This window comes from Anabrus simplex, chromosome 7, assembly GCF_040414725.1.
Source record: "Anabrus simplex isolate iqAnaSimp1 chromosome 7, ASM4041472v1, whole genome shotgun sequence".
NCBI classification, from domain to species: Eukaryota; Metazoa; Arthropoda; class Insecta; order Orthoptera; family Tettigoniidae; genus Anabrus; species Anabrus simplex.
The window spans coordinates 110,415,491-110,432,760 of NC_090271.1; the positions used below are offsets into that span (position 1 = coordinate 110,415,491).

Below are 17,270 nucleotides of genomic sequence, written 5' to 3' on the forward strand. Positions count from 1 at the left end.
AAGATCTTGTGAATGTAGTCCAAGAATAATGTGTGCTTTTGCTAGTGGTTGACGGCGACGCAAGAATGGGAAAGGGCTAGGAGTGTGAAAAAAGTGGCCGTGGCTTTAATTAAGGTACAGCCTGGTGTGAAAATGGGAAACCACGGAAAACCATCTCCAGCGCTGTCGATGGTGGGATTCGAACCCACCACCTCCCCACAGCTACGCGACCGTACCCGCACGACAAACTCGTTCAATGTTACTAGCTGTTACCCACGGCTTCGCTCGCGAGGATTTCGTAATTTGATTAAAATTACTTGTTCCTCGGTACTGCACTAAGGCATTATCTGTAAATCACTAAAGTATAAAAACTCGCCGAAAAATTGCATTTAATTTACCCCAGAACCTCTTTGTAAACCATTTCTTTGTTTTTAAAGGAGACTACAAATATAATGTAGATATACTCATTACAAAATCTGCCCCACTCCTTGGCTGAGTGGTCAGCTTTGAGGTCTTCGGTTCACAGGGTTCCGGCTTCGATTCCAGGCTAGGTCGGTTTTTTAATCGCGTGTGATTAACTCTTCTGGCTCGGGGACAGATTGTTTGTGTTTGTCCCAACATTCTCCTCTTCATATTCACTCAACACACCAAATTACCAACCACAACAGGAACACGCGATAGTAATTACATCCCTACACATAACGGTTGCCATCAGGAAGGGCATCCAGCCATAAAATAGGGTCAATTCCACATGCGCGACACAGTTCGCACCTGCAACCCCACAGGTGTGGGCAAAGCGGTAGAAGAAGAAGATAATCATTTTACAAATTCACCCGAATTTTTATTTTAATACTTTTCACTCCCTTAAATAGATTTTCCAAAAATCATTTTTAAAGGAGATTCCAAGTACCAATTTTAACGTCTTTAATATATTCATTTTCTGAGATGTATGTATCCTCATATAAATAATGCAACTCCTTCCTCACTTCTTTATAATATTAGTATAGATAATGTGTCTTAAAGTAATACCGGTGTGGTTTAAAACAAATAGTAGCTAATGTTTCCTTTACAAATGAAGAATCACGGCTTCAAACAAGAAAATACGGATATGGCAATACCTTTTCAGGTGACTACGTTACCAATTTGTAAGTTAACCATTACACTGAAGTAGTCTCTTTAAGGGCTTTCTTTGTACCTATCAAAATCCTTCATTTTATGCTTTTCTTAGTTTCATACGATAGATCACATCTTCCTTCACCTCTGTACGTACTTTCATTCAAAATACCAGTAACACTTTTTATACATTTGCATTTCATCGAAAGCTTGCATCAATCAATCAATCAATCAATCAATCAATCAATCAATCAATCAATCAATCAATCAATCAATCAATCAATCAATCAATCAATCAATCAATCAATCAATCAATCAATCAATCAATCAATCAATCAATCAATCAATCAATCAATCAATCAATCAATCAATCAATCAATCAATCTGATTCTCTATCAACTGTTTACTTAGCTATTCCTTGAACGTTTTCAAAGAACTTGGAAATCTATGGAACATTTCTCTTGATAATTTGTTCCATTTATTGTATGCTCTAGTCTCAATAATAGGTGTGACAATTGAACATAACATTGCTCTATACGTTCTGTATTGTTTGAGTTATATTATTAATCTCTTGGTCAATGAATATACAGAAAATACACAGAAATATACAGAAAATGGTTTTCCGTGGTTTCCCATTTTCCCACCAGGCAAATGCTGGGGCTGTACCTTAATTAAGACCACGGCCGCTTCCTTCCCACTCCTAGCCCTTTCCTGTCCCATCGTCGCCATAAGACCTATCTGTGTCGGTGCGACGTAAAGCAACTAGCAGAAAAAAAAAAAGAAGCTATTCTGACCTCATATTTCATAAGTAAATTAGACGATTCACTTGAAAATTCTCAAGATTCGTTAGAAATAACTGTTATTGAGAAGTAGTCACATTTAATTAAAAATGAACGGGTCTATCTGTAAAAAAACACCAACAATCTCTACTTTCCAAAATTAATATTTGAATTTTTCTATACTCTACGCTCATCAAAAGAGTTAAGCCTATCAGATTCTCTTGTACTGAGTAGCCTATATCATATTATTTAATGTGAAACTCAGTGAATACAATGAAAACGTATTCTCAGTAACTTCAGAACATCACAAATTAAAGGCAGTTTTCAGCGGAGTCATATGAGCCAGAAACGTGTCGGTCTTCTACGAATCCTGAGGCACTCTTGAACGCGGCGGGGTGTGTTCAATACCAAATTATTTAGCATGCATTAAGGAAAACGGTCCCACTCTTCGATGGCAGCATCTTTTAGAGCCTGAACCATTAGTGGTGATTTTGAAGGTTGGAAATAGCTCTTTTAATAATCTACGCGTGCTCTATGCAGTGCATATCCGGGTAAGAACCTGGCCAGTCCATTCTGTGGATTCCATTTCGTTGCAGGTATCCATTCACAGCTGCTGCACGATGTAGACGAACCTCCTTCTACAGTCTCTGCAAATAATCTATTTATTATAGGTCGGAGAATATTGTGTTCGTACACTGCGGCCGTCGAGTTTCCTTGAATGTGAACCAGTGGTGTACGACGGCCGAAGACGATACCTACCAAGAATAGTGCTGAACCTCCAAGCTGTTGGTGACGTTCTGCTCAGGATTATTCATGTAACGTTCCCTCTTGCTCTTCATATGCGCGCAGAGTTGTCATCAGGGCGAAAACCAATTCACACGTCATCAGTGAACAACGTTCTGGACCACTGATCTTTTCTCCAAGTGTGCTCTAGCCCATCGAACTCGAGTCACCCTCTGATTTTATCGAAGTGGAGGAGTCTTGAGTGGTCTTTGTGAATACAGCCCAGCATCTGGAGTCTTGTGCACAGAATGGCGCAGAGTAGTAGCTGTTCGTGTAGGGTGTCTACGTGCAGATATGCATATATACCGTTCTTGAATTGCTGTTGTTTTGCGTGGACGGCCCGCACGATGTCGATCTACTTCTGAATGTGTGTCTTGGTACTTTTTCCACAACCCGAAGACAACACTTTGATTCACGTCAATAGTGTTAGCAACGTGAAGTTGTCCCATGTTCTGTCACATCAAAGTGATGATTTTGATGCAGTCTACTATAGACAGCGTAACTTATGTCGAGGAAGTTTAGTGCCTAGTTCGAGGCACACTGAAAAGCTTGCTTGGACATCACCTCAGCTCTAGCGCAGTGGATTTATTTATCGGTCGTGAGTCGAATGCCTTTAGCTGTGAGGAAGGCAGGGCTGCCAGTTGCCATGATATAAACAGTGTACTCGCTGCCTAACTATAAATGTTAGACACTGGTGGGTATACTGGAAATGTGGCTAATCTTTTTATATAAATGTCATAAGCATAAATTTCAATAAATATAAATCCCATGGTTTTCGTCCTCTAGAAGAAAGTTACTGCTTTTATTGGGAGTATTTGTTTTACATTTTGGGATACGTGTTTTGGGGAAAATATTGGAACAACATTTTGAAAAGCCATCAATATCCAATCGCTTTTCACAAAATATTTTTTTCACATTATACGAAACACTCGACGATGACATACAAAGAAAATCCCTGAGATAGTTGCAGGCATATTGAATATTTTCTTAAATATGCGTCCGCTAGACCCCTTAATATAATCGGAGATTAGGTAGGTAGGTAAGGGTTATTCTGCCCGAAGGCAGGTCAGAACCTCCGCAGAGGTGTTCCTGAGCCGGAGTTTACGTGCGGTAGGGTGGCCAGTTCCTTTCCGCTCCTCCATTCCCTTACCCCCCACCAACAGCGCGTGGCAACCCATCCAACTCCTGACCACGCCCAATGTCGCATAACTTCGGAGAACTCACGGGTTCCGGTGTTTCAACATGGCTACGGCCGTTGGCAATCGGAGATTACAACCCAATATGTTCAGAGACAAGGCAGACACTGCAGAAAAAGCTGCGGATAGTCTATGCGGATGTTGTTGGATGGAACTGTTGGAGGAGCCTCCTATCACAGGTCTAAGAAGTGGGTAATTTCTACCAAAAAGGCTTATTTGAATGCTGTGCCTTTTCTTACACAATTTCTGATTGGACTTCTTTACTGTCCGCGAAACTTTTAGACATACTTCAGCTCTCTAGTGCTGAATCGGTAGACCTCGGTTATTTTCGAGATTCGTATTGGCAACCACTGACACAAAAAATATGAATCGATTATGCATCGCCGTGAGACATCTGGCGGTATAATTACAACACTTTCAAGAGTGTTTATATTTACATAGCAACGTCAAAATATAGCTTAAGCTTGAACATGAGTGAGGAAAATCAAAATACATCACAGGAACAACTTAGAACCCCCACACGGAAACGACGGTTTAGAAAATTCATATCGATCGATCATACTATCGATTAAATTCAGATTTCATTTCCAGTCAATTGGCAGTATTGCCGGAACCTCCTCACCTCCGTAAAACGAAGTGTCACTAAAAGTTTCGCGGATACTACGTTTCTCTCAGTTTCATTGTACAGCGCTGTCCGGCTCCATGGCTGAGTGGTTAGAGTGCTGTCCTTTGCTCACAAGAATCCCGGGTTCGATTTCCGGCGGGGTCGGGAATTTTAACCATAATTGGTTAATTTCGCTGGCACGGGGGCTGGGTGTATGTGCCGTCTTCATCATCATTTCATCCTCCTCATGACGCACAGGTCGCCTTTGGGCGTTAAATAAAAAGACTTGCATGTGGCGAGCCGAACTTGTCCTCTGACACTCCCGGCACTAAAAGCCATACGCCATTTCATTGTACAGCGCTACAACAATGTTGCAACCACTTTCAGATTTTCTTTCAGGGATAGCAAATGTGTGAACTTCAAATTGAAGTGAGTTTTCAGAAGAAGAGACTATTCCAATTGATGAACCATTCTTCTGTTCTTCATATATGTAACAATCGGAGTCTATGCAGCTACAGAACTCGCGTCATGATCAGAACGGGCTTTTGCATAGAAGGTGCAATAATATAATACAGGTCTGCCTATTTGCAAGTCGTTTCTCTCTTTCTGACGGACGAAGATGTCGGGCATGAACAGATACTCGTTGTTTATTTCTAGTGAGAAGCAGATCATGTAATTCGGGTGTTATATCCCACTTTCAGTCAATCACTTACGTCAGGAAGTGTACATGACCATGGGCAGTGGGCTTGTATGAGTTAACTTACAATGTTAATTATGATGCCAACAGGTCTGTTCCATAAAGCAATTGCTCAGAGTGGAGCTTCCTTTAGCCCGTGGGCCTTGGAACCGAAGCCTCGAGAGATGGCCTTCCGCTTGGGGGCTGCCTTGGGTCTCGATACAACTGACCCCAACGAGCTTGTGGAGTTCCTCAGAAGTATCGACTTCATGGAACTAGTCAAAGTCGCAGGCTTTCAGCGGGTAAGTTTGATACAAAACGTCCCTAACTACATGACTGAGATTTGTAATGCATGTTGGTGATTGTTTTAGTCCAAATCTCCACCAGTGGTTCGTTTGCTGTGTATATAAATTTCCTATATACATTTTATTTTGGTGGTAACACACTGGAGGAATCCGGTGAAGCAACTTTGGGAAAGAAGACTGAATAAATATATAAACAAGATGCTACTATCATGGCTCTGTTGTCATACTGTCTGTTATTTTTTGAGATCTGCGATACATTAAGTTGCTCTACAATAAATTTTAACTCTTCATTCTCATCATAATTTGTAATAGTTTGCAAAAGTTCGATAGCACAGTCAACCTTATCCCTAATAGGGGAAGTCCGTGTAATTTGTACCACTTAACTTTAAACGCCCATAACTCTACTGGCCGTAATGAAAATTTCTCAAATTTTGTACACGATAATTAGTACAATATATCAAGTGATTTGGTGAAAATAAATGTTAATATTAACATTATGATTTATAAATGTAATATTTATTCTAAAAATTGTTATCATGTAATTTAGATCGACAGCGTGTAATTTGGACTGGTAAATATAAACACTTAGAAGTTATATAATGTACTGTATTTATTATGAAATCCTAAGCAATAAAATACGGCTCTATGAATTTTGATCATCACTTTTGGCATGTAGGACAATGATGAAGCAGTTCATCCTGAATTTTGGTGCAGTTTGCATGAGCGCAATTTTTGCAACTATTGCATTGAATCCAATCATTGTCATAATACTTGCCACATGCAATGCAAACTGTTTTTAATTTTTTTCCGTTTGTAGTGAATAGTTTCTCGACCGCTGTTCATACCGAAGGCCTGCAGATAACGAGGTGCCGTGTGGTCAGCACGACGAATCCTCTCGGCCGTTATCCTTGGCTTCCTGGGGCCTCTGTTTCACCGTCAGATAGCTCCTCAATTGTAATCATGTAGGCTGAGTGGACTTCAAACCAGCTCTCAGATCCAGGTAAAAATCTCTAACCTGGCCGAGAATCGAACCCGGGGCTTCCTGGTAAAAAGGCAGGCACGCTCCCCCTACGCCGCATGGCCGGTCTCAAATTATAAAACAAGTTTTTTAGAATCACTGGTGAAACTACGAAGAAACGTAACAATTACCATAGTTTCAACGGTCCAAATTACACTCTCCCAGGCAGTCCAAATTACACGACATGCATGCGTTCTTTGCCTTTCTTGTCCTCATCACTTTTAGTTTTCTTTCCCCACAGCTCCCTTAAACTCAGACTTCTCCCTTTGGTTATAGTTTCTCTTACTCTTGCTTCATCTCTCGAGCCTTCATTTTCACTATGCACGTGACCACTACAGACTATACTTGCCCTTTCTTGCGTTTCTTTCTCCACCAGTGCCTTCTTGACCCCGAATATTTCCCTTAAATCCCCGCGTAGATTATCCAGAAAACTGTCCATGTCTATCGATTCATGTGATTCTCTACCAGGATCTTCTCCGCGGTGCGCTACATCTCCAGCCTCTCCGGTACTGTATTCTGCTACCTGCCTTCTCTCCGATCTCGTCGCCATGGCTTCTTCCTGCTTAAGTTTCCCTTCCATTGCCTGCATCGAAACTTCAGTACTTAGAGTTTAGATAAGGAGGATGTCTTTGTCATCGCATCTTCGCTGACTACTGGGCTCTCAGAACTGGCTAATTACTTCAAAAGCCTTGTTGATTGTTGTGAGTGGTAGCAAAGGATGGTTATTGGAGCAGGTTCGGAAACCCACATTCTTTCAGAAATAACTACCGTACTCCTCATGATAAAAGAAGCTCTGCACTACGACGGCCTAAGTTTGGAATAACCCTCAGCAATACAAACAATACTGTGTTGTGTGCTGTAGCTTTATCAACATGTAAAATCACTCTTCAGCCACTGAATAAAGAAACAGTCATGGGTCCCTCACAAGTCATGCCCCCCCCCCCGCCCCACGGGGTCTGCGGGGTCCTTATCTCCGCCACTGTTTTAGGAGTTTACTTTGAATAATATGAAGGTTTATTCGCTAAAATAGTTGGTACAACATTTTCAGTAAGTTTCGGAATTGTTCTAGCAAAATATTTCAGTTCTTCCTTAACCGTAACCATCTCTAATCGAATTATGCACGACTCATCAAAATGTTTATGGATACTGATAGGTTTTTCAGTTTAGAAACATTCGTCGGAATTTAACGAAGCTATAGCTTACGGCGGCTTTCATCAGTCGGTAAAGAAGAGGTTGATGTTTTTTTTTCAGTTTATTTGTCACAATTTGACGGACAATCGAAGACAATATAGCGACGAGGCATTTTCAAGTTTTCACACATCTGTAAATAAATAAGATATTCATTTCTTACCTCTAAATCTACAGCACTAAAATTGTAATTTATCCAAATTTTCTAGCAACTCGTGTATTGCATCTCAACATTGCTGAATGAAGGGGAACTTTGAGGTTACATACACATTTTTGTTGATACATATTTACTTACACTTCAGTACACAACGCTGCGAATGTAAGGAACTGTCGCACAATACCAACATATTCACATGCACACAAAATCTCCGTAACTTCCTTCCATAATTTACAATAAACTAGCAATAACACTGCAAGAACCGGCTTCACTCCGCCACTCCTCGGACTGGCCTAATCACGTGACTTTACCGAGCCTTGGCTTGTCTCTCTCGTCGGCCTCGTGAAAAAAACACATTGGAGGTACTATAATTGTTACTCTATGTAGGCCTAAGTGGAATAATTTGTAAAGTCTGTTTTTGCGGGTTCAAGGATCAACGGAGCTACACCCTGGCCCCGAATGCTACAGTGTGGTTAGCTCTACGCCAGGCCACCTTTGCACCAGAAATGAAGGTAGTAGTCATTTCGTTTACCGCGCTTTGAGCGATTACAGCTGTCACGTACCTTAAGAGAGTCCCATCTACTCCCGCCGTTTACCCGCCCTCGGGTACCTTAAGAGAGTCCAGGCTACTCCCACCGTTTACCCGCCAGCGGGTATCTTAAGAGTGTCCCATCTACTCCCGCCGTTTTCCCCCTCGGGTCCCTTAGGATCAACGGAGCTACACCGTGGCCCCGAATGCTACAGTGTGGTTAGCTCTACGCCAGGCCACCTTTGCACCAGAAATGAAGGTAGTAGTCATTTCGTTTACCGCGCTTTGAGCGATTACAGCCCTCACGTACCTTAAGAGACTCCCATCAACTCCCGCCAAAGGAAAACACGCTGAAATAAATTACACGCAAAATAAGGTCCCAGTTTTTCAGTTTTAGAATCTGGTATTCCTGATAATACTGATGTACAATGGAACATATTAACTTCCTCAAATTATAATCTTAAAATATGTAGACATTTCCTAAAAATGTCAAATAATACACCCGACACAAGTGAAACGGCGGCCAGCTAGTGGGAGACATCTCACGCTAATGGACAATTGAAAGTTGGAACTAAATTATGTGAAATATTCGTCTAATGGACATTTAAAAATTAGGGGGTAAAATATGTGAAGATATTGTTTACTTTGCGGTGTTCTGTATTATTTTTAATTTGATTTACGTCGCACCGACACAAATATGTCTTACGGCCAGGAGTTGTAAGGAAGGACCGTGGCAAACCACACAGCCATTTGCTCGGCATTCTGGATTTTTACCAATGTTAATCGGGAGTAGGGTTTTCAACTAGAAAATTGAGAGAATCCACCTAAATAGGGTTACCTGCCAATCCTAATGGTGTCAATGTGCCATCTACTAGAACTGGTTGCGTTCAACTCTGCAAGAATTTCTTTGAAGTTCTGTCGTAGATTTGGTGATCATCGCGATGCCATCCGCCAATCCAAGATTGTACAATCTTGCCCCCCCCCCCCCCCATCTTTTCCTATCTCTATTACTGTCGTATCAGAAATGTTTTGTAATTTATTGTTAAAACTATGTCCTTTTCAGATGTTTATATGCTGACGAGCTGTCTTGAGTGTGCCACACTACCATTCATGACTCTGTTTTAGGATAAACGACGTCTCATGTCCTTCGCCTTTGTGTCTGTGGTGGAGAAAGAAATGGAAGGAGTCGAAAGATTCATGCCGGACCATCCTCTGAAGCTCCTGGAGGCGGGGAACATTCACGACGTCCCGTTCATGACCGGAGTCACCTCCCACGAGGGAATCATAGAACTCAGATGCAAGTATTTAGACAGGAAATTCAGTGTATTTTTCTTTGATTTTATTAAACTATATTGGGTTCATAGTTTGCAGAGTTCAAGATATGACAGCGTACTTTAATAAAGCACTTACAAAGTTTCACGATGAAATCAAATTGTGAGGCTTGATCAACTGAAACCCACCCGAGTCCACTTATTAATATAATCCAATACAGTTAAATTCCCAAATGCAGTAGAACTTCCTTCCGTTTATCCCAGCATTTCTGTGGTCGCTGCAGCCACCTAAACGGGTTTAAGACCTGATGCCCCTCCTGAAGTCAATTGATTCTTGAGATGAAAATCTCGACCCGAATCGGCCGGCATTCGATCGCCTTCTCGGTATGTAGCCTGGAGCTAAGCCTCTGAGCTAATCATGCCCACACGATGGCGGGCATATGGTGACGAGCTTCCTTCCTCTCTGCCCGCTCCATGGCCCTGAGTCGTACGAGATCAACGAGATCAAAGAGTATAGCTCGTTGTATGAGATGAAACAGCACATGATTGGTTATTTTTCGATAAAACGCCTCAGCTTGTCATTTTGTTGCTCATGGCAATATTAACGTCATTAAAACAAATTTTAAAATCTACTGGCGTAAGAGTGAACTATGTCCTGTTCCTTGCTTTGAAATTGGATTTGCCCATGTGTTGCCAGAGTTGAAGCCAAGGGACACGCGTGGGAAACATATTGGTTGGACTAGGACATTAGAGGCCGGTTGGTTACTGCACAATTGTACGAAGTTTGAAGTAAATGCGATAATTCTGTATTACACTTTGAGTTTACTGAGATGATAAAATGAGTTGCAACAGAATCAATCAATCAATCAATCAATCAATCAATCAATCAATCAATCAATCAATCAATCAATCAATCAATCAATCAATCAATCAATCAATCAATCAATCAATCAATCAATCAATCAATCAATCAATCAATCAATCAATCAATCAATCAATCAATCAATCAATCAATCAATCAATCAATCAATCAATCAATCAATCAATATTGATCTGCATTTAGGGCAGTCGCCCAGGTGGCAGATTCCCTACCTGTTGTTTTCCTAGCCTTTTCCTAAATGATTTCAAAGAAATTAGAAATTTATTGAACGTCTCCCTTGGTAAGTTATTCCACTCCCTAACTCCCCTTCTTATAAATGAATATTTTCCCCAGTTTGTCCTCTTGAATTCCAACTTTATCTTCATATTGTGATCTTTCCTACTTTTATAAACGCCACTCAAACTTATTCGTCTACTAATGTCATTCCACGCCATCTCTCCGCTGACAGCTCGGAACATACTACTTAGCCGAGCAGCTCTTCTTCTTTCTCTCAATTCTTCCCAACCCAAACTTTGCAACATTTTTGTAACGCTACTCTTTTGTCGGAAATCACCCAGAACAAATCGATCTCTTTTCTTTGGATTTTTTCCATTTCTTGAATCAGGTAATCCTGGTGAGGGTCCCATACACTGGAACCATACTCTAGTTGGGGTCTTACCAGAGACTTATATGCCCTCTCCTTTACATCCTTACTACAACCCCTAAACACCCTCATAACCATGTGCAGAGATCTGTACCCTTTATTTACAATCCCATTTATGTGATTACCCCAATGAAGATCTTTCCTTATATTAACACCTAGATACTTACACTGATCCCCAATAGGAACTTTCACCCCATCAACGCAGTATTTAAAACTGAGAGGACTTTTTCTATTTGTGAAACTCACAACCTGACTTTTAACCCCGTTTATCAACATACCATTGCCTGCTGCCCATCTCACAACATTATCGAGGTCACGTTGCAGTTGCTCAGAATCTTGTAAATTATTTATTACTCTATACAGAATAACATCATCCGCAAAAAGCCTTACCTCCGATTCCACTCCTTTACTCATATCATTTATATACAGTATATAAGAAAGCATAAAGGTCCGATAATACTGCCTTGAGGAATTCCCCTCTTAATTAGTACAGGGTCAGATAAAGCTTCACCTACTCTAATTCTCTGAGATCTATTTTCTAGAAATATAGCAACCCATTCAGTCACTCTTTTGTCTAGTCCAATTGCACTCATTTTTGCCAGTAGTCTTCCATGATCCACCCTATCAAATGCTTTAGACTGGTCAATCGCGATACAGTCCATTTGACCTCCAGAATCCAATATATCTGCTATATCTTGCTGGAATCCTACAAGTTGAGCTTCAGTGGAATAACCTTTCCTAAAACCGAACTGCCTTCTATCGAACCAGTTATTAATTTCACAAACATGTCTAATATAATCAGAAAGAATGCCTTCCCAAAGCTTACATACAATGCATGTCAAACTTACTGGCCTGTAATTTTCAGCTTTATGTCTATCACCCTTTCCTTTATACACAGGGGCTACTATAGCAACTCTCCATTCATCTGGTATAGCTCCTCCGACCCAACAATAATCAAATAAGTACCTCAGATATGGTATTATATCCCAACCCATTGTCTTTAGTATATCCCCAGAAATCTGATCAATTCCAGCCGCTTTTCTAGTTTTCAACTTTTGTATTTTATTGTAAATGTCATTGTTATCATATGTAAATTTTAATACTTCATTGGTCTTAGTCTCCTCCTCTATCTCGACATTTTCCTTGTAACCAACAATCTTTACATACTGCTGACTGAATACTTCTGCCTTTTGAAGATCCTCACATACACACTATCCTTGTTCATTAATTATTCCTGGAATGTCCTTCTTGGAACCTGTTTCTGCCTTAAAATACCTATACATATCCTTCCATTTTCCACTAAAATTTATATGACTGCCAATTATGCTTGCCATCATGTTATCCTTAGCTGCTTTCTTTGCTAGATTCAATTTTCTAGTAAGTTCCTTCGATTTCTCCTTACTCTTAGGAAATAAAATCAGAAATTTACATAAAAATGACAGTTTTGAACAACTTCAAATAAGTTCAAACTTCAGAGCCTGCTGAATTTTATATCTAGGCTGCTCCAACCCGTGTTAAGTCATCTACTATAGCCCCAAAATAGGGTTAAACTAAAGAAGAATGGAAAAGCTGCAGATTCTAACTACAGTGGATGGCTTCTGAAATTCGGTAGTGGAGAACTAGGGCATGATTCCACAAAATTAGATTTCAAATTGTACACGACTTATTTGGTTCTTCTTTGGATTCAGGTAAGAATTCAAATGTTCTCAAAGCAGCAATTGTATACCCAGCGTTTACGTCATCAACCAAACGGATGTGAACATTTTGAAAAGTAAAAATGTAACGTAGCCTATATTAGTTAGGTCTACTGATTGCGTAGAAAGCGATGAGAATAATGAAGTAGGTCTAGTACATTATCATATTTAATTTTTAACTCTCTTCATTCTTAAGGCATGTCACTCCAAAAGTTAAAGTTGGATGTTTCATCATTCTTTATCGCTATTTAATTACTAACCTGATTTATCGTGATGAATCTGGATATAATTATGCAGAAATCCTGTCTATATGCGTAATATTCATAAAGCATATCTTCCATAAAAATGACAGGAGTTTTGAACAACTACAAATAAGTTCAAACTTCAGAGCCTGTTGGATTTTATATCTAGGCTCTAATGTTCTTTACAACTGGCTCTACATTGCACCGTCACAGATAGGTCTTATGATGATAATGGGATAGGAAAGGCTCCAGCACTTGCCTGGTGTAAAAATCGGAAACCACGCAAAACCTTCTACAGGGCTGCCGACAGTGGGGTTCGAACCCACAATCTCCCAGATGCAAGCTCACAGGTGGCTGCCCCTAACCGCACGTCCAACACACCCAGTCCATCAAGAACTATACTCAATATGGTTTATAAGGAAATATTATTTATTTATTTATTTATTTATTTATTTATTTATTTATTTATTTATTTATTTATTTATTTATTTATTTATTTATTTATTTATTTATGTATTTATTTATTTATTTATGGCGAAGTTAGGGCTCTTGGCCCTCTCTTACACTTAACCACATTATGCGGCTTGATAATGAATACAAACTTAATACACTGTATATAATATAATAACTTAAATATCTGTAATGATTCTATACAATTGGCATGAATATAACATGGGAAGTGTAACGTTGTCCGCCTTGGCCTGCCCTTGAGGCGGTATAGGTAGGATCCCTGTCTGAGTCCGAGGGAGAAACCAAACCTGGAGGGCAGAGGGAATAAGAAAGAACGTCTAACGTTTATTCATAGTTTAACATGTCTATTTTGAACTCTTCAATCACTTTTCGTCCGCCTCTGTGGTGTAGTGGTTAGATGATTAGCCGCCACCCCCGGAGGCCCGAGTTCGATTCCCGGCTCTGCCACGAAATTTGAAAATTGGTACGAGGACTGGAACGGGGTCCTACTTAGCCTCGGAAGGCAGAAGGGGGGGTGTCGATTCCCTCCTCAGCCATCCTCGAAGTGATTTTCCGTGGTTTCCCACTTCTCCTCCAGGCAAATGCCGGAATGGTAACTAACTTAAGGCCACGGCTGTTTTCTTCCCTCTTCCTTGTCTACATATTCCGATATTACAACACCCCCCCCCCCCACCACCACAATGCCCCTGTTCAGCCCCCTGGGCGAGGTCCTGGTCCTCCCCCCGGTTGTATCCCCGACCCAAAGTGTAACGCTCCAGGACACTGCCCTTCAAGCGATAGAGGTAGGATCCCTCGCTGAGTCTGAGGATAAACGGATTAAGAAAGAAAGAAAGAAAGAAAGAAAGAAAGAAAGAAAGAAAGAAGGGAAGGAAGTGAAACGTTTATTCATAGCAGCCTATATATTAACATGTCTTTAGTTACTTTTCACATAGTTATTTCACCTATCCAAGACAGGCTTTCGCAATAGTCTGTATATAAACGTGTATCAAAATCTTTTGTTAACATAGATGACGAAACTGATGGATTTCTATTCAAAATCACACATTTTGTCATGCTGCCGATAGCTTATGTAACACCACCGGGCGTGCATAGATGTTCTGATGATTCCGCCTGTGAGTGCGGGTGGTAGAATAACACCCATGGTATCCCCTGTCTGTCGTAAGATGAAACTAAAAGGGGCCCCATGGGCTCTCAACTTGGCAGCGTGGGTTGGCGACCACGGAGCATCCTGGCATTGCTTCCACTTACTTGTGCCAGGCTCCTCATTTTCATCTATCCTATCCGATCTCTCTTGGTCAACTCTTGTTTTTTCCGACCCCAACACTATTAGGTATTGAGGCCTAGGGAGTCTTTCATTTTCACGACCTTCGTGGCCCTTGTCTTCCTTTGGCCGATCCCTTTATTTTTCGAAGTGTCGGATCCCTTCCATTTTTTCTCGCTGATTAGTGGTAATAGAGGATGGTTGCCTAGTTGTACTTCCTCTTAAAACAATAATCACCATCACCACTACCACTATTCTGATGACTGTCCTAATTGATCACTATAGCAAGTTTAATTGCAAACGGTCTGGTCCAACCCAAATAATTCTCTTGTAAGTGGGATACAGCTCTGCAGTATACCAGGCCACCTTTGCCCTAAGGAAATAACCTGCCACTCAGTTTTGCTGTAGTCCGAGTGAATCTCAGGGCCATGTGCCTGTACAGAAAGGAAATTCTTGTATTTTTTTGTTTTTGTTTTTCGAACGGAGAATCGAAACCATATCCTTCCGGTTGAACCCATCACGCCTTTAGTGCCTCGTCTAGGCAGCTCCTAAATTGACAGTGAAAAATGGCCTATTATTATTATTATTATTATTATTATTATTATTATTATTATTATTATTATTATTATTATAGGCCCATCCCGCGATGTAGGAGTAATGTGCCTGCCTCGTACTCCGAGGCTCTGGATTCGATTCCCGGCCAAGGCAGGGATTTTACCTGGATCTGAGGGCTGGTTCGACGTCCACTCAACCTACGTGATTACAATTGAGAAGCTATCTGACGATGAGGTGGCGACCCCGATCTAGAAAATAAAGAATAATGGCCGAGAGGATTCGCCATGTTGACCACACGACAACTCGTAATCTGCAGGCATTCGGGCTGAGCAGCGGTCGTTTGGTAGGCCATAGCCGTTCGGGGCTGTTGCGCCATTGGGTTTGGTTATTATTATTATTATTATTATTATTATTATTATTATTATTATTATTATTATTATTAACATACTGAACAGATTACCTAGCGAGTGGGCTGCACGGTATGGGCCGTGTAGTTGTAAGCTTGCACTAGATGGTTTTCCGTGGTTCTTCAATTTCATACCAGGCAAATACAGTGACTGTACTTTAGTTAAGGTCATGGTTGCTTTCTTTCCAATTCTAGCCCTTTCACATCTCACCGTCGCTAAATCACCAGTAAAAAAATGAGAGAAATTTTAAGGGATTTCTTTTGTTTTAGGGGTTAACTTCAATGATGTCAAGACCACAACGCGACTTGAAAATGATTTTGAAACGATGTTACTACCTGAACTTCGTCTTCCAGAGGACTATCCCAAAAAGAGTGAGATTGCTGCCAAATTTAGGAAGTTTTATTTCAAGGACAAGCCCATTTGCAAGGAGACACTGCCAGAGTACATTGACGTAAGCCACTTGTGCAGATACCGTAATGTATTTTGTTATATTTTCCGCAACGTAAGGCCAATAGACGTCATATCATATAAATGTGTTCGATTGCAGATGTACTCTGATATACACTTCGGAGAGAGCATCCACACGACAATGAAGAATCTGGCGAAGCATGCAAAAGCACCTTTATACTACTACCAGTTCTCTTTCGACGGAAGGCTGGCCGCTTTCAAGGTTGAGATGAAGCTTGACTTTCCAGGTAAAGTTAAAACACCTTCCTGCCAAAAGAAATCTGTCTTTGGTGGTGCTGTGGCCCTGGGATTTATGTTCAATATGCTAGTCTTTATACCATTATTACTAGGTCTAATAATAATAATAATAATAATAATAATAATAATAATAATAATAATAATAATAATAATAATAATAATAATAATATTTTATAGACAACATAGGACCATTCCAGTCAATTATACAATTTGTCTTCATCCTCTCAGATATCAACATCATTTCTTCAGCTGAAAACACTCTACCTTTTGTCTGTCTTATTTTTGTGATCATTTAGTATTATTTGTAGTGCATTAATATATTAATATCTATGATCCATTTAATCCTGGCATTGCTATCCCATAATTTTTCTACTAATTATATTTTCCGGTTTTCTAATAAGATGTAAAAAATTGAGAAGCGCATCTTTATAATTGTGCTCAATACTGATTCCCTTTCTTTATAAACTGTTTTATTTGAAGCTATTCCAATGGCCATTAACTTGATAATGTTTATTTATACGCATTCTTCTTCTTCTACTTCTTATGAATGATGACAATAATAATAATAATAATAATAATAATAATAATAATAATAATAATAATAATGATTGACAGCGTAAGAAGGCAAGATGTCAAAAAGAAAATCAGAATAAAAGGAATTTCAGACAGTTCGGACATGTTAAAAAGCAGGAAGAGGAAAGGATACCCAAGCGGATAATGGACGCAAAGAATAAAAGAAGAAGAATAACAAGAGGTAAGACTAAGGTAATTGGACTAGATCAAGAGTAGCATAATAAGAAGGTGCATATATTGG

General features: G+C 40.1%; 1 protein-coding gene across 1 annotated transcript in view; it reads left to right on the forward strand.

Moving 5' to 3' along the window:
- Positions 1-17,270, forward strand: part of LOC136877720 (uncharacterized) — a 269,242-nt gene that overhangs the window by 96,476 nt on the left and 155,496 nt on the right. Inside the window, exons 6-9 of the mRNA XM_068228718.1 lie at positions 5,242-5,432; positions 9,453-9,624; positions 16,021-16,202; positions 16,299-16,446. Coding sequence (XP_068084819.1) covers positions 5,242-5,432; positions 9,453-9,624; positions 16,021-16,202; positions 16,299-16,446 — 693 coding nt within the window. The remainder of the gene's footprint in view (positions 1-5,241; positions 5,433-9,452; positions 9,625-16,020; positions 16,203-16,298; positions 16,447-17,270) is intronic.